Source organism: Neoarius graeffei, chromosome 2, assembly GCF_027579695.1.
Source record: "Neoarius graeffei isolate fNeoGra1 chromosome 2, fNeoGra1.pri, whole genome shotgun sequence".
In the NCBI taxonomy this organism is placed as follows: domain Eukaryota; kingdom Metazoa; phylum Chordata; class Actinopteri; order Siluriformes; family Ariidae; genus Neoarius; species Neoarius graeffei.
The window spans coordinates 105,126,420-105,144,837 of NC_083570.1; the positions used below are offsets into that span (position 1 = coordinate 105,126,420).

At 39.6% G+C, this 18,418-nt stretch overlaps 2 protein-coding genes across 2 annotated transcripts in view; one reads left to right on the plus strand and one right to left on the minus strand.

Annotated features, from left to right (window-relative positions):
• The first annotated feature begins 5,905 nt into the window (after nt 1-5,905).
• On the plus strand, nt 5,906-10,124 carry LOC132874692 (tumor necrosis factor receptor superfamily member 11B-like). The gene is made up of 4 exons (XM_060911060.1): nt 5,906-5,997; nt 7,209-7,590; nt 8,115-8,294; nt 9,243-10,124. Exons 1-4 carry the CDS (start codon nt 5,983-5,985, stop codon nt 9,551-9,553), a joined length of 888 nt encoding a protein of 295 aa, XP_060767043.1. The 5' UTR covers nt 5,906-5,982; the 3' UTR covers nt 9,554-10,124.
• Nucleotides 10,125-11,145: 1,021 nt separating this feature from the next.
• Nucleotides 11,146-18,418, minus strand: part of LOC132870626 (zinc finger MYM-type protein 6-like) — a 63,189-nt gene continuing 55,916 nt past the window's right edge. The window contains exons 2-4 of the mRNA XM_060904366.1: nt 12,705-12,791; nt 12,430-12,555; nt 11,146-11,190 (exon numbers count right to left, since the gene is read on the minus strand). Coding sequence (XP_060760349.1) covers nt 11,146-11,190; nt 12,430-12,555; nt 12,705-12,791 — 258 coding nt within the window. The remainder of the gene's footprint in view (nt 11,191-12,429; nt 12,556-12,704; nt 12,792-18,418) is intronic.

The following is an 18,418-nucleotide window of genomic DNA, read 5'->3' on the forward strand; positions in this document are numbered from 1 at the left end:
TACATACTAATGAAACTATCAAGAAGCATATCTGTGTTGAGTAAAGCTAAGCATGTCCTGGACTATAATTCACTCCACATACTTTACTGTTCCCTGGTTTTACCATATTTAAATTACTGCTCAGTGGTGTGGGGAAATACGTATAAATGTTCACTTCATGCAATAATTATACTTCAAAAAAGAGCTATAAGAATAATTCATAGTGCTGGTTACTGAGATCATACTAATTCACTATTCTTAAATTCAAAATGTTTAAAATTCAGGGATATTATAGAATATAAAACTGCCTTAGTAATGTACAAAGTAAGGAATTATAAAGTACCAAGGAATATCCAAATAATGTTCTCGGATAGACAGGGGAGCTATAATTTTAGGGGGAAATTTAAAATTTGCAGTGCTAGGACAACGTTAAAAATGTTCAGTGTCTCTATTTGTGGAGTAAAGCTATGGAATAGTTTGAATATGGAGCTCATGAAATGTACAACTATAAACCAGTTCAAAAAAAGGTATAAGGAACAGATCTTTACTAGGTATAGGGAGGAGGAATTACAATATATACAATATATATATATATATATATATATATATATATATATATATATATATATATATATATATATATATATATATGTATGTGTGTGTGTGTGAATATATATATACACACACACACTCATTTTTTATATAATATATCCGAATGTACCCACTGCTGCAGCCAGGATGGAGTTTAAGTCATCAAAATCAAGGAGTTTGGTCCTGAAGCGGGATCGTGTCCAAGATCGCTTCAGGTTCAAGATAGGTGAAGACACCATCCCCACGGTAACAGAGAAGCCTATTAAGAATTTAGGGAGGTGGTACAGAGCTGACCTGAATGACAAGGCAAGTGTAAAGGAGATGCTCAGCCAGGCAGACGAGTGGCTGCAAGCCCTGGAGAGGAGTGGCCTACCGGGGAAGTATAAGGTATGGGGTTACCAACACGGCATCCTACCAAGGCTTTTGTGGCCACTGCTTGTGTATGAGGTTCCTTTGACAACAGTGGAAACTTTGGAAAGGAAGATCAATAACTTCCTTAGGAGATGGTTGGCAGTCCCCAAGAGTTTTTGCTCCTTAGGGCTATATAGTTCTGGGAGTAAACTACAACTACCAATCACATCTGTCGTGGAGGAATTTAAGGCAGCCAAGGTCCAGTTAGTCATGATGTTGCGTGACAGTGATGATCAGGCGGTGCGACAGGCAGACATCACTGTGAAGACAGGTCAGAAGTGGAGAGCCAGCGGAGCGCTGAGGGAAGCGGAGGAGCGACTGCAACATGCTGACATCTTGGGTACTGTGACCCAGGGGAGGTTGGGCCTTGGAGTCATCACCTGAGCAAGCTGGAAGAAGGTGAAGGCAAAGGACCATAGGGGAATGGTACAAGAAGAGATCCGGGCTGTGGAGGAAGAGAACAGGCAAGCTAGGGCAGTGGCGATGAAGCAGCAAGGCAGCTGGACCTGGTGGGACAGTGTCCGGGGAAGATACCTCAGTTGGAAGGACATCTGGAACATGGAGGGACATCGGTTGAAGTTCCTTCTGAGCTCTGTGTATAATGTGCTACCAACACCAACTAACCTGCAAAGGTGGAGGCTGACAGAGGATCCCTTCTGTGCACAGTGTAAAAGACCAGCAAACCTGGAGCACATCCTGTCATCCTGCAAAGCAAGCCTGACCGAGGGAAGGTTTAGGTGGCGCCATGATAAAGTGTTGGCGCAACTGGCCGATGGCCTGGAGAAGGAGAGGAAGAGGAAAAGAACCAAGGCCCACAACAAAGGGCCCTGCTTCATCAGCTTTCTCAGGCCTGGGCAGAAGGCAGGCAGGGAGGACAGGTGTGCAGGTATTCTTGGCATGGCAGAGGACTGGGAAATGAGAGTTGACCTGGGTAGGCAACTCAGGTTTCCTGAAGAGATTGCTGTCACCAGCCTCCGACCAGATATCATGCTCTGGTCCCATGCAACAAAACAGGTGGCCTTGATAGAGCTAATGGTACCCTGGGAGGAGAGGATTGAGGAGGCACACGAATGCAAGCTGGGGAAGTACCAGCCCCTCCTTGTAGATAGTTAGCAGAGGGGGTGGAGAACCTGGAACCTACCAGTGGAGGTGGGTTGCAGGGGGTTCCCAGGGCAGTCCCTTTGGAGAGCACTAGGACGGCTTGGGGTTAGGGGTGTAACCCGTAAGAACTTGGTGAACAGCATCTCAAAGCAGGTGGAACAGGCATCCAGGTGGCTGTGGCTAAAGAGAAGTGACCAGTGGCGAAGCCAGGCTGGCAGAGAAGAGGGGGGACAGAGTTGCACGGCAGGTTCCTGAATGACAGAGGGAGCAGTTCCAGGACACTGGTTCTGCTGTCAAGCCCCACTGAGGTGTCGTGGGCTTGTTGACGAAACACCGGTGAAGTGGGGGGTGCCCACTTGAAAACCCTGTGAAGTCTACAGGTCTTCGTCGTGCAGCTCTGCTTTCAGTTGAAGACGTCTGAGGGGAGCGACTTCTATGCTAGCCACCACACAGAAGGAGCAGGCCTTAATGCCTGCCAGGTGCGGTGGCTGCGGTATATCCTACCATGTAAAGACACACACACACACACACACACACACACACACACACACACATATATATATATATATATATATATATATATATATATATATATATATATATATATGTGTGTGTGTGTGTGTATATATATATATATATATATATATATATATATATATATATATATATATATATATAAGTGCATAATTGTATATAATATATAAGCATAATATGCATAATTATGATATGGGTGTCTGTGCATGTATGGATGTGTATAGTTATAGGTATGTGTATGTACTGTATATATGTATTGTATGTGTGTATATATGCATAGCATAAGTATTTGTATATATATGATTTGATTTGGGCGATATTATACCATGTTGGTATGTCTTGGTATGTTTTTTTTTTTTTTGATTTTGATTTTTTTTGTATATATAGTTTATTATGGTGGAAAGTGACGTTTGATTAAAGGTGGTATAGAGGGTTAGGATTTGATAAGTTATTTACTTCTTCCTAATCCTTTCCAAACATTATTATGTTATTGCCTTGTGGCTATACTATTCTGTTTATGACGATGTTTTGATGATTGCATTTTTTATTCCCAAAGCCACTTCTCTAACCATTAGGCCATGGCTTCCCCATCATGGCTGATGCCAAAGCTCTGACATCTACAAAACAACTTTGCTATACTGCGAAGGTTAATGTACCTCAAGGGCACTTCAGCCATCCCTGTTGGTCCAGGGAATCAAACCAGTGACCTTTTTGTTCCAAAGCCACTTCTCTAACCATTAAGCCATGGCTTCCCCAGCATGGCGAGTCCCTTTTGATCCTCAAAAAAACAATTTTACCATAATTGTAAGGGTTAATGTACCTCAGGGGCACTTCAGGCATCCCTGCTAGTCCAGGGAATCAAACCAGCAACCTTTTGGTCCTAAAGCTGTGTCTCTAACCATTAAGCCATGGCTTACCTATGATAGCTGATGCTTTGCTCTGACCCCCAAAAAACAATTTTGCTGTACTGTATAGGTTAATGTACCTTGAGGGCACTTCAGCCATCCCTGCTGGTCGAGGGAATCAAACCAGTGACCGTTTGGTCCCAAAGCTGCTTCTCTAACCATTAAGGCATGGCTTCCCCATAATGGCTGACCCTTTGCTCTGATTCCCCAAAAAAGAATTTTAATGTACTATACTGTACTGTCTGTGTAAGGGTTAATATACAGTACCAGTCAAAAGTTTGGAAACACCTTCAAATTCAATGTTTTTTCTTTATTTTAATTAACTAAAAGACACTTTGTGTCTTAAAGTAATGACTGACTGTTATTTCTCTTTACTTAGTTAAGTGGTTCTTGACATAATATGGATTATTACAGTTGTCGAACAGGGCTATTTACTGTATTTTTATTACTTTTTACTAGTTGATGGTGTCAAATGCATTAAGAAGGCAAGAAATTCCATTTTTGACAAGACACACCTGTTAATTGAGAAGCATTCCAGGTGACTACCTCATGAAGCTCATTCTCAGCTCATTATCTCTAGCCACTTTATCCTTCTACAGGGTTGCAGGCAAGCTGGAGCCCATCCCAGCTGACTACGGGCGAAAGGCGGGGTACACCCTGGACAAGTCGCCAGGTCATCACAGGGCTGACACATAGACACAGACAACCATTCACACCTACGGTCAATTTAGAGTCACCAGTTAACCTAACCTGCATGTCTTTGGACTGGGGGGAAACCAGAGCACCCGGAGGAAACCCACACGGACAACATGCAAACTCCGCACAGAAAGGCCCTCGTCGGCCACGGGGCTCAAACCCGGACCTTCTTGCTATGAGGCGACAGCGCTAACCACTACACCACCATGCCGCCCCTCATGAAGCTTGTTCAGATAATGCCAATAATGCGCAAAGCTGTTATCAAGGTAAATAGTGACGACTTTGAAGAATCTAAAAGATGAAACATGTTGTTTTTTTAACACTTCTTTGTTTACCATATGATTCCATATGTTCCATGTGTTATTTCATAGTTTTGATGAGTTCAGTATTGTTCTGCAATGTAGGAAAAAAAAAAAAAAAACATTGAATTTGAAGGTGTTTCCAAATGTTTGACTGGTACTGTACCTTGAGCTGGTTATTATTCTGAAATAAACCCTACAGGTGATATTGGATGCTGATAAAAAGCAGAGGCTCACTGTACATTATCCCGCTTAATACATGAATATCTACTAAACAAATCAATAATTTGACACAAAAAACCCAATGATATACACTACCGTTCAAAAGTTTGGGGTCACTTTGAAATTTCCTTATTTTTGAAAGAAAAGCACTGTTCTTTTCAATGAAGATCACTTTAAAGTAATCAGAAATACACTCTATACATTGCTAATGTGGTAAATGACTATTCTAGCTAAATTCTACTAAATGTCTGGTTTTTGGTGCAATATCTACATAGGTGTATAGAGGCCCATTTCCAGCAACTATCACTCCAGTGTTCTAATGGTACAATGTGTTTGCTCATTGCCTCAGAAGGCTAATGGATGATTAGAAAACCCTTGTACAATCATGTTAGCACAGCTGAAAACAGTTTAGCTCTTAAGAGAAGCTATAAAACTGACCTTCCTTTGAGCAGATTGAGTTTCTGGAGCATCACATTTGTGGGGTCGATTAAGTGCTCAAAATGGCCAGAAAAATGTCTTGACTATATTTTCTATTCATTTTACAACTTATGGTGGTAAATAAAAGTGTGACTTTTCATGGAAAACACAAAATTGTCTGGGTGACCCCAAACTTTTGAACGGTAGTGTACAAATTATTTTATTGCTTCCTCTAACAACCAATCAAAATTGAGTATTCAAATGAGCCAGGTCACCTAATAAGTGACAAATAAATACTTTCTGTTCTTTTATTCTAAAATAATGAACATATCAGCTCTGTATTTAATATACAACATCAGTCCATGTTCAGTTTTATAGGCTAATAGAAAATAACTGGATAAAAATTGATGATTTATTATGAATACTAAGCTCTCTACTATCTAGGATTAAATGTAAGGATCTCTGGTATGATAAAAAAAAAAAAACCTTCAAGATATTGTGCAAAGATGTGAAATGTCCAGTTTGAGAGAGAGAGAGAGAGAAGGAAGGAAGGAAAGAAGGAAGGTGATGGTAAATGGTGTTATTTAATACCGAGGTTGTCACAAGTGTTTCCCAAATATGTGTGTGTATGTATATATAATTCCATTGTTGATGTACATTAAGATGTGGGGTATTTTCCTGGAAATGAGTAGTATGTTCTGTGACGCATTTAGAAGAACAAGCAGAGCACAATAAAAAGAGGGACGAGGTGCTCCTCCTTGAGAACTTGGAGGAGGGAAAGAAAGAGAAAGACAAGCAGGCAGGCAGGCACGCACATACAGGAACTCATGGCAACTCGCGAGGTGAGTGACGTCGCACTTTCAGAGAATCACGTAGCGCTCGTGCTTGGGTCAGTCCGCGGCACGCGCACTGAGGCACGGCTCAAGCGTAGAGGCTTTGGGGTGTTTTTTCTTTCTTTCTTTTCTTAGCACAGGGTAGTTTTTCTGTGTTTAAACACACACAGAGAGAGAGAGAGAGAGAGAGAGAGAGTGTTCAGAGAACTGCCTGAGCTTTGACATTTGTGTGTTTAATGTGTTTGTGTTTGGTATGGAGGGAGAGAGAGGTCTTATCTGGATGAAACGTTCTGTTTAACACCTTGACGAAGGTATCATAGCCTATAAGGTATGTTCCAGTGTTGTTATACTCTTTTAAAAAAAAGGTGCATCCTTCCTGCCTTTTCATATTTACAGTACCTGACACGATTGTTTTTGGTGCAAATTTGATCATTGGAGCTATAAGAAAAGAGCTTTACCCTTAATTAAGACTTAATTCATCCTCTGGTGGGTGTTAATTAACAGCAGGAGGTGAATACAGATGTAGAAGGATACACAGACATGAAATATACTGTCTAAATGTGGTGCAAAAAAAAACAGCACACACACACATTCAGGTATTTAAAGTGTTAAAAATCCAATGTCTAAAGTAAATCATAAAATGTCCACTGGCACTCTTGTACTAATGGCTTGACTGATGGCTGTCAGGACAAAAGACCCCCTGTATCTGCTCCGTCCTGCCCATGGGTTAGGAGATTGATAGTGCTCTTTATCTATAGAGGTTAGAAGGGTTTGCTTGGGATGCTCCTGATTTTATCCCTCATCTTCCTCTCCATTACTGTGTCCAGATCCTCACTAGTTTGTTGAATATTATACTTGTCAACCTGTAAAAGTCTTACTCTGACACTCTGGGTTTGGGATTGCTCTCAGTAAAGTGTGTGTGTGGATTTTATTTTGATTTGTTTGTTGTATTGTGTTCGGATAACGATGATAAGGATAAGGAGTTAACAATTCCTAAAACCGAGGTAGCAAAAAATGATTAAGTATTCTTGTTATCCATTTTGACAGTGAGTTAGTGTTAGTGTTACAATGCACTCTTGTGTGCTCGAGCAGGAACTCACGAAAGACACAGTGCTTTAAGATTCAAACAAGAAAGACTGAACATGTTGCCTGTATTGAACATGTAATTTATTTATCTTTCTTTGTGTTGTGTGTGTGTGTGTGTGCACTTGTCTCTACAGTTTGTCCTCACACTTTTAGTGCTATACAGCAGCACAGCATCATTGGTCCTCGCTCAAAATGAGACCACATATCTGCACGAGCTTCCCTCTGGCCGGACAGTGTTGTGCAACCGCTGTGGTCCAGGTTTCCATCTGCAGCAGCACTGCACGGAGACGCGCCCTACCAAGTGCCAACCGTGCAATGATGGATTCTACACCAAGTACTGGAACTACATCTATGATTGTCTACCATGCGACTGGTGTTCTTCAGATGAGGTCGTGGTACAGAAATGCACGAGGTCCAGTAACCGTGTGTGTGCGTGCAAGGAGGGCTTTTACCGCGACTCGTACAGCTGCCAGCCACATACGGTGTGTCCAGTCGGATACGGAGTCAAAGAAAAAGGTAATTCAGTTCAAAAGTTAATCAGAACCTGTCTTTTCTTGTCTAGCTTCTGAAATGTATCAGTGTTGAATGATCACTTAGAGTGTATAATCATCTTGCTGCTATACCCGAGGATTTTTTTATTTAGTGTGTATTTATCTGTTCCATGTGATACAACTAAAACTTTATTTCAAGCACAAACTGTATGTAGTTTGTATTAAGAGAAAATAATTAATCTGTGCATCTACATGATGTATATAAAATAAAAGTGAGAAAATAACATGGACATCATTGAACCTTAATTAGGGTTGAATGAAATATCATATGATTCTTAAAGTCTTTTCTATGATACACGATATGTTTCGTGGAATTCCATGCCAACAAATTGTTGCATTAAAAAAAAAACTGTTGATTTTATATATCTGTAAAAAAAGAACCAAAAAAGACAAAGTTAACAGGGAGAAAAGCATGTAAAATTTGTACTTTCTGCAGTTTTTTTTTTGTTTGTTTTTTTAAATTAAGACTTGTTTTTAATCATTGAACAGGGACTCCATACACAGACACGGTGTGTGAGTATTGCAGGAATGGAAGTTATGCAGTCGGACAACCGGGAAACACCAAATGTGTTCCGCACACACCGTGCAAATCAGAAGAGAAGCTTCTGTTCCATGGAACCAGCCATTTGGACAACGTGTGTGTTACCTGCAACAGTATTGCACAAGATGGTATGCTTTATTGAAAATTGTTAGGGTTTCATTTAACAAGGACAAGGAATAGTTTTCTATTCCTTTTGAGGACTGAGGAGGGGAAGCCATGGCCTTATGGTTAGAGAAGTAGCTTTAGGCCGAAAAGGTTGCTAGTTTAATTCCCTGGACCAGCAGGATTAGCTGAAGTGCCTTTGAGCAAGGCACCTGCTCCCCAGGCTGCTCTGGGTACATTGTATGTTGCTCTGGATAGGAGTGTTTGCTAAATGCCTGTAATGTCATCTATAAGGCTTCTCAACTATAAACAGGAACTATTAGCACCACTTTTTTATCTGGCAGTGATAGAAATGTGAGAGACCAAGCTAAGGATCATAGACATATCAGGTCTCCACTGAATAGCTAATTATGGAAACATGACTCAAGAAGAAACTTGGCTGGGGTTAGAGTAAGGGGAGAAGAGACTGTGAAGGGATTGTTTTGGCATCTAGCTCAGAGCTGAAATGTGCAAGAGAGCTCCAGTGATTAGACAGCACTTTGTTATTCAGTTTAGTATTAGATTATAATATGTCTGTGTAAAGGGGTTATATAGAAATGATCACATATTAGAATGAGTGAGTGTGTTCATATAAACCTTGCAAAAATGAATCAACAATTTCTGACCAGTCAGATTTGAGAATTGAACAGTGACCCAACCTCATGCAAATCTTTATAATGTTACCTGATGGTGTCGGGTAAAATAATAACCCGTAAAAGGTTTCCACTCTGCTTAGATCTCACCTCAATGTTCTATTTCGGCATCCTAATAAATTATACAACAGCAGTGGTTTGTCTTTATAGCTCTAAAAGAGATGTTAAATTATTCATTCTTGCACTCTCAGACTGATTCCTCCTCTCCCTTGAATAATGAATCAGACACAGTAACTGGATGCAAGCACTGTTTTTGATAATTTTTTATTCTTCTGTTTTCAGGTTGGCTAAATATCCTCAAGCAGTCCTTAATAGAAATTGTCAAGCATCACAATACTAAGAAGCTCCATCGCTTTATTAGGCAATTAACTAATTCAAAGAACACTCGTGCATTACGGTCTGTCACAGACCAGGACACTTGGATTCAGCAGCTGCAGCAGTGGCTTAGCAAGGCGACAGAGCAGGAAGTCAGCAGCCTTCCCAGACTACTGCACAAGTTCAATATGAAGAGCCTGGCAACCAAAATCGAGAGCAAAATTAATAGGATTCAAGATGAAGTCAATCTGTGCAGAAACACTTTGACTATCTCTTAACTGATCCCCTTCTGAAGCCTCTGTTCCTTCACGAGTGCATTCTGTTTTCTTTGCACATACACATATGTTGATGAAGGGAGACCCGCAAATGTCCTGACTGCAGATTAATGAGTGTGTATGAGAGATTATAATTGGTCAATGTTACACTGAGGAGTGGAGTTAAGTCTTTACTGCCTAGTTTCTTCAAAGATGTCGTTTTTTTTAAATTATTTTTATTAATAGATTATTATGTCTGCACATTTTTTTTAACAATTCGAGGTGTGTGTCAGGTGCTAAAGATCTAGGCACCTCGCTGAGTCTTGATTTTTCATTATGTTGTACAGATGAAACGTAATTGAGCAGCTGATATGCTCTTGTTGCTTTGGAGTGTGTATGTGTCTGTAATGTAGTGGGTTTTTTTTTCGATGATACATTTTTTAAAATAATAATTTGTCAAACTAACTGCCTCATGCAACGTTATTACCTCTGAATTTTTTTGTTTTTTATTTTGCATTGTTGCTCAAATGCTTAAATGGTTTGTATTTCAATGAATAATTATGAAATCTGCAAAGTATTAAAATATACAAAATTACACTTTCTGGAAGCGGTGTTATTGTTAAAAGGTATTCTCTGAAATTCAGTCTGGCTGGCTCAATGACCACATGGATCCATGTCTTATTGCTGAAGCATTTTAAAAAATGACTTTCATTTAAGAAAGGAATAGAATTAATTGACATTTATTGTCATTAAAATACTCAAAGAGTGGAGTCCACACTGATAAAAATATGGAGTGGGGTTTACTTAGAAAATTTTAGTACACGTTTTACACTCAGAAATGCTAAGTAAATTTAAATTGCCTATTTTAAAGTAAAATTTACTTGCAATTCCTTATAGATTTTACTAGCAATACCAAAGTATTTTTTACATCTGAAAGCAAGTATTTTTTACTTAGTTATATTTTCATTAAGAATTACTGGTAAAAACCTAGTACACATTTTCCACATAAAAAATCCAAGTAAATGTTAATAGGCACACCTTTATAAATCTCTCCAAAAAAGGAAGATGCACAATATCCAGAATTCTACTTTTTTATTTTTCCACAACACAAAAACAAAATGGGCATTTTGTACATTAAAATATAAAATTATATATAAAAATTGAACAATATATATTATATGTTCAACTAACACTGTAAAAAAACAAAAGAGCAAAAACAAAAAGAGGGATGGGAGTGTGTGTGTGTGTGTGTGTGTGTGTGTGTGTGTGTGTGTGTGTGTGTGTGTGTGTGTGAGAGAGAGAGATGAATTTGTGGCCTTTCTGGAGATGTTAAGTCGAGATTGAAGTTTGCACGTCTCTGATGTTAACAGCACAATTGAATGCCGCTCACACAGTTTTCGTCAAGACACCAAACTAGGATCTGAATTGACCTAAATCAATACTAAAAGAAACTTGTGCTGTGGGTTGATATAACAACTGGGTTGATGCAATATAACAAGTGCTTAGTATGGTTATATCAACTTGTTCTTCCTATATATTGTACCTGTGGTCTACCCCATAGGAAAGCAGTGTTTCTCATCTATGGTCTTGAGATATATTTCAACTTCTCATTCATATCATTCTGTGATCAATTGTTCCTGGATTACTTCTCCTAAGGGTACCTTGGGAGCAAAAGAGAAGTTAAATTGAGATACAAGACACACCTAAGACAAAGGAGGTGAAGTTGAGATAACCAGTTGAGCAATATTTGAGAAGAAAGATGAACAGAGGTGATTTCCTCCTTTTCTGTTCTCTCATTTGTGTATCCTTCTCCTCAAGTACTGCTTAAGTGGGTATCTCAACTTGGTCCCCTCTGTCTTAGTTATGTCTTCTATATCAATCTAGTTTCTCTCTTACTCTTAAGGTACCATTGAGAGAAGTAATCCAGACAACAATTGATCACAATGATATGAAATGAGCTTTAACATATCTCAAGATATTCAATCACAGATGAGGAGCACTGCTTTCCTATGGGGGGAGACCAGAGATTGACAATCACTTCTAGGGCCAATATGTCTAAAACAAACTCTCTCTCTGTGTGTGTGTGTGTGTGATTAGCAGAGAGGGATGAGTTAACTTTGGGCCCTCCACACATGATGGCAAGGGAACCCACTAAATCGGCCTATAGTACACTATAGTAAAATACTCTACATATTCCAAGAAAAAATAACAATCTTTAAAAATAAATAAATACATAAAAAAGCAAAAAGCTGTACATGCCCACCTGCACATCATTCAAGTCGTTGAACAAACCTAGCAAGACGCATAACTCAAAGACTTTTATGAACAGACTTCAAAGTGAAGTCAATCGCATCTGCAACATGCAATGGCATTCCCCTTTTACAGTAGCACTATTATTCTCAAAGAACCCACTTTTGGGGAGAATTTAAAACTAAGTCATCCAAATGCCAAAAGTGACTTTTGAAACACTTTAAACACTTGAAACAATAGTACACTGCAATAAAATTCAAACATCAAAAAAGAACGCAAATCTTTCTTTTAAAAAAGCCAATAAATCTGTACAGGCCCATTTGTAAATTATTGAGGTCATTAAAGAAACCTCCACTTAAGATAGCAAGACGCATAACTGAAAGCCTCTTATGAACAGTTAAGAACAACTTCACAATTAAGTCAATTGCATCTACTGCATGAGCTTTAGTCACATTTCCCTTTTACATTAGCAGTTTGATTTTCAGAGAATGCACTTTGGGGGAAAACTTTATATCATCCAACTCCAAAAGCAACTTTTGAAACACTTCAAATGTGTATTTCAATTTTGGAGGATAACTGAGATTCAGTGAGTACACAAAGCCCATGAGCAGAACGCAAGCATTGGTGAGTGTTTTACAACCACTCAATACCTCTGTACCATCAATCACAATGATGACATCAGTTGGGGGGGCACCCTCTGCAGCACTGCCCAGCACAAGGATCTTGATCACATGGTCTTTGATGTCTTGTTCAATGACATCCCGGGACACATCCTGCTAAACAGAAGACAAAGAAGTGCCACAATGATCAAAAATTGTACAACTTGCACAGCCCAAAACTTCAACTACAGCCTTTGTATAAGGCGTGGGGCATGGACACACACACACACACACACACACACACACACACACACAGACACACACACCTGGTAGTCTTTAATGAGTTCCTCTGTTGATTCTCCCAGGAAATGGATCAGACAACGGATGACGGCATCATGGCTATCGATCTGCTGCTGTATGAAAACAAGAGCATGAAGTAAATACACTGCTCAAAAAATTAAGGGAACACCAAAACAACGCAACATCATTTCAAGTCAATTATACTTCTGTGAAATCAGCCTGTCCAGCTGGGGAGCAACACTACTGTTGTGCAAATTTATTTAGGCAACAGGCGGAAATGACAGGTTTTTTCCAAGACACCCCCTAAAAATGAGTGATTCGGTCGGTGGCCTCCACAGACCATTTCTCTATTCTGCTCCTTTCTGGCTAATGTTTTAGTTACATTTGCACTTTGCCAAGTGTCTCAATGCCTTGATGAACCATAAGGTGGTGAACATCACTTGCCGGAGTCCCTCATATAGTGTAGGTAGTGCATGATGGAAACTTCAATGTGAGCTGTGGCAAGAACATTTGCTGTGTCTCTCTGAAGTGTACAGAACATGGAAGGGACACCAGGAGACAGGCCAGTATGCCTGCTGTTAGCATAGCTTAGCATAATCACTGGAAGTAAATATAACCACTACAATGGTTCTATTTACGTCCAGTGGTTATGCTAAGCTATGCTAATAATGTCTAAGTACTGCATCTAAGTACTAAACACACTGAGAAGAAAATGATATGCACATTCATGTGTAATATTTGGAAATACTGCAAATATGTGAAAATCAAAAAGGGTGGACTGTTCTTTAAGTGCAGGTTTCTGCTCAAATGGTCAGGAACAGACTCCATTGAGAAAGTATTAGGGCCTAACTTTCACACATGTGGCCTGTGCTTGCAGCCCAACACTGTGGAGTGCAATTCGCATAAGCCAGAGAACATCAACGTGACAGACCCTGGAGACAGGATGGAGAATGTTATGCTACCTGCAAAAGCATCTGAAGAGCACCAAACATTAGCCTTGCAATATGGTTGCCATTTCATAACCACTAGCTAGCACAAACTTGGCTTGCTAGCAACTCCACTAGCAAACTTACCAGTGGGAAAAACAGCTCACTGTGCCTCCGTTATTATTAAACCGATTTCACCTAAAAGCACATCGTAATTAGTAACACCTTAGGACAGTGTCCTACTTTCAATGCAACACTGATGACAAATCGCCGCATCAACACCACGAAAACCCAGATACCATCATCCATTTACAAATACATGCTTCCAAAACGCGTTCAGATAAAGTTGCAAAGCTCGACCATTAAATTAGTTTGTACATGCTTACCTTAACCGTGGTGAATTTCCACACTTCCAAACATTTACAGATGAAAGGGAGGACACCGATGACCATCAACGACAGATTTGAATGCACGAAGATATTAATCTGCGACCACCACGAGTCCACGACAAAATGTCACGTCAAGTTCATCAGTCAGACAACCTGTTGTTGAGGGCGGGCATGTCCAAACTCTGACGTCATACCAATGTATTAGGCAACATTTTACTTGAAATTCTGTAGTAATTGTCATGATGACAATAGTAAGCCTACAGTATTTTTTACTACAGTTATTACAGTTAAATTTACAACTGAATGTGAAGGCACACTATTACTCGAAAACTCCAAGCATTACGCTGAATTACACATGGCATGTTCAAGTAACTCTCAGAATTGATATATTCATGTAGAAATCACTTTAATTGTCCTTATTGTATTTACAAGGTCAAAAAATCATTTTTTACAGTGTAAAGAAATGTAGTTCAGCTATAACCTCAGCTGTAAACATATCACAAGTCTGGAAAACATAAGACAGAAGATTTTAGGTGAGTAGCATAATTTGGCAGGACAGTGAAAATAGCACAAAAAAATGATGGGGGAAAATAATTTTAGGGTGGCTTGCAGGTTCAGAGAGCGGTTAGCCCAAGAGCATTAGCTCAAAATTGAGTCCAACCCGGAACAAATTAGTAACAAGCTGAATTTTTCAGAATATGTTCAGAATACCCTTAGGAATAACATACTAAAAGTCCCTGGGAATCCACCTTGTGCTCTCTGAGAAATTCAAGATGGCGTCCAAAATGGCCGCCGATTGGAGATTTTTCAATATCTCAGGGATAAAACATAATATAAATGCAATTAAAATGTTAAATTATATGTTCTCTCATACAAGCAATGCAAATTCACCATTGTCACACTGTTAAAATTAAAATTAACCAAGATTACAAGGTCATTAATGTGGACATTACATGGAATTTGATGGTTGACATGATTGACAGATTAGCTTAGTAGGCTACCTACATACATGAACATAATGTAAGACAACAATTAGACATCAATTTCCTTAATATTTAGTGCATCTTTAAGCTTTGATAAAATATTAAAGGGAAATTAAATTTGAGAACTCTATCTTCTAAAACTACAATGGCAAGCTGTTTCAGTACACTTCTTCAACATTCCGGCGACTTTCATGACAAAAAGGTCTGCCTCAATAAAAGCTCTTGCTTATAAACAATGAGTAGACTTAAACACTTCTCAGTGCCTCAGTTGTAATGCTTGGACCTTTGTTGTACCATCAATGAAGCAAGGAATTTATTCAAAAGATTGTTTAAGGGTGGAAAAAAATTAATCTTTGAGTTTCTAGTGCCAGTCTTTACTACTAGCAATGCCAGTGTGTTCGGACAAAAAATGACTAAACTCAGCATGACCTTTTAAAAATGACTGAACTCAGCATGACCTTTAACATGCCATTTTTCATTTTACACCACCAATTTACTTTAATTAATATTAATGAAAATAAGTGCTCCAACCCCTAGTAATTGTGTTTGTTGTTTTGTGAACAGAATAGGATGATACGGAGTGAACGAGTAACCAATGGATCCACACTCTATAATCAGTAGTGTACATTAAATAGCACATGTATAGATTTACAATTATAAGTCTGTAATTATTATTGATTGTTGAAGTTGAAAGTTATAGAACAATGACCAGTTGTCTTCTTGTAAATAGGTTCATTATTTGAGGAACACTCAGTCGCCATGATTTATTGTGTTGGATTAGCTTCTTGTTATAATGAACAATATATGTAAATAAATTGTTATAATGGATTGAAGGTAATGTTTTGGAGTTCATGATGTTTTTGGTTTTAGTGAAACTCCCAGTGCCAAAAATATGACAATCTAACCAGACATGGCAAGCGAACACATTATACACAAATATACTGTTATAATAATGTGTACATTGTTATTATATAATGTTAATACACAATGTAATATACACATGTTGGAATTTTCTCTCCTACCCTACAAAACATATATTCTGACCTTTTAATTGCATTAATATTTTGTTTTGGGCCTGAGATATGGGCAGATCTCCATTTGGCGGCCATTTTGGATGCCATCTTGAATTTCTCAGAGATCACAAGGGGGATTTCCGGGGACTTTTAGTATGTTATTCCTAAAGGTATTCTGAACATATTCTGAAATTTTCAGCTTGTTACTAATTTGTTCCGGGTATAACCCTATTACTCCTGGGCTATTACTCGAACTTGATTTGGCATTCACAGTGGACAGGTATGGAAAGTGCAGGAAAGATGGATTATTAGAGATTAAAATGGCTGTGTCAAATGTAGAGCAAGCACGAAGTTGAAATAACTTACTTAAGCCCGTCGCCCCCTGCAGAGCATAGACCATTGACGAGTTTCCTCCAGCTTACATGGTTCTGGGCCCTCCTTCCAAGTTCAGTCCAGCTTAGTCCCAAGCCCTGGAGCTTGCTTTCTAAGTTCCTCCTCCAACTATTCCTCTTCTCCTTTTCCCCTGTGGGTTCCAAGCAAGATCCTGCCACGTGATGCTTGCAGGCTTCCGCAGAGTATGACCTATCCACCCCCATTTCTTCCTCTTTATTTGCAGTGCCATTGGCTCCTCCCTGGCAAGCTTTCATAGATCCACATTGGTGACCTTTATCCTTCCAGCAGATCCCAAAAATTCATCTCCGACAACTATTGACAAAGGTCTGGATTTTGTTCTGTGTCTTCTTGGTCATTCTCTATGTTTCTGCACCTTAGAGCAGGACCGACTTCACATTAGATGTAAATATGCGAAGCTTCATTTTTATTGTGAGCTCTTTCGAAGCCCAGATGTTCTTCAACATAAGATACATTTCTCTGGCCTTCCCTATCCTTGTAATGATGAGACTGTTCACGATACTCCCAAGATATGTAAACTCCTCTACATCCTCCAGTTTTTGCCCTTCAACCACAACAGGTACCTTGCTAGTGGTGTTTATCCTAAGCACCTTTGTCTTTCCCTTGTTGATCCTCAGACCAACCTTGGCTGATGTTTCTATGAACTTAGTTTTCTCCTGCATCTGGCAATGGTTATGTGAAAAGGAAAGGTGATAGTAAGCATCCTTGCCATACTCCAGCTCTAACTTCAAAAGGTTCCAATAACTGACCCTCGTGTGCAACACGGCAAGACATTCCCTTGTTAAGGCCACAAATTTCTCTGGAATTCCGTAAAAGTGAAGTAATTTCCATAGTGTCTCATGGTCCACACTATCAAAGGCCTTCTCATAGTCCACAAAGTTGACATAAAGTGAGGAATTCCATTCCAATGATTGTTCTATGATGACACAGAGCATACATATTTGATCTATGCAAGATCAATCTTGCCGAAAACCTGCTTGCTGGTCTTGTAGCAGGGCATCAACTGCTGCTTTCATTCTCTCCAGAAGTATCTTGTTAAGGACCTTCCCCAGTACAGATAGTAGCATGATTCCTGTGATTGTTACATTCTCCCAGATCACCCTTCTTAGGAACTTTTATGATAATCCCCTCCCGCTAATCTTTTGGGATGCTCTCCTCCTCCCATATCCTAGCAAAGAGCCTGTGAAGGATACATATGGATATTGCTAGATCAGCCTTCATATCTTTGGCAGGAACCCCATCAGGCCCTGCTGCTTTTCCATTCTTCAAGGCTTGAATAGCCCTCCAGATCTCATCCTTACTGGGTTTATCATAGTTCAAGGGGAGGGTTGTGTCAGATGGTGGAATATCTGGTGGGTTCTCCAGGGAAGGTCGATTTAGTAGTTCTCCAAAGTGCTCCACCCAACACTTGAGTTGCTCCTCTGCTTTGGTTAAGGTTTTGCCTCACTTGTCCTTGAATGGCTTCTCTGCATGATGATATTTTCTTGCCAGCCTCCTTGTGTAGCTATAAAGATCTTTCATGTTCTTCCTGGCCACTGCTTCTTCTGCTGCCTTCGCCATGTTCTCCATGTACACCCTTTTATCTCGTCAAACACTTTTTCTGACTTCCTTGTGAGCCATTCCATACTGCTCCTGGGCCCTAGCCTTCAAATCTCTTGTCCAGCAGTTGTTCAAATCGGTTTTACATTTTTTCCTCTCCTCGAGTTTCTCTAAAGTAGTTAGTGACATCCAGTCCTTGTAGGTTGATTTTTTCCTTCCAACAGTCTCCTCACATGCGTCGATCCAAACGTTCTTCGCTCTACTCCACTCAGTTTCGATATCTGTTACACCCTCTGCTTCATAAAGATCTTGCAACAACTGATACCTATTTGACATGCTTATCTGGAACTGGTCTTTCATCTTTGCCACTCTGAGCAGGTCTACATTGTATTGTGTCCTAGATCAAGCAGGTCGGCTATGACATTTAAGGCACAATTTCAAGGTTGCCAGGACAAGGTGGTGGTCCGATGCTACATCTG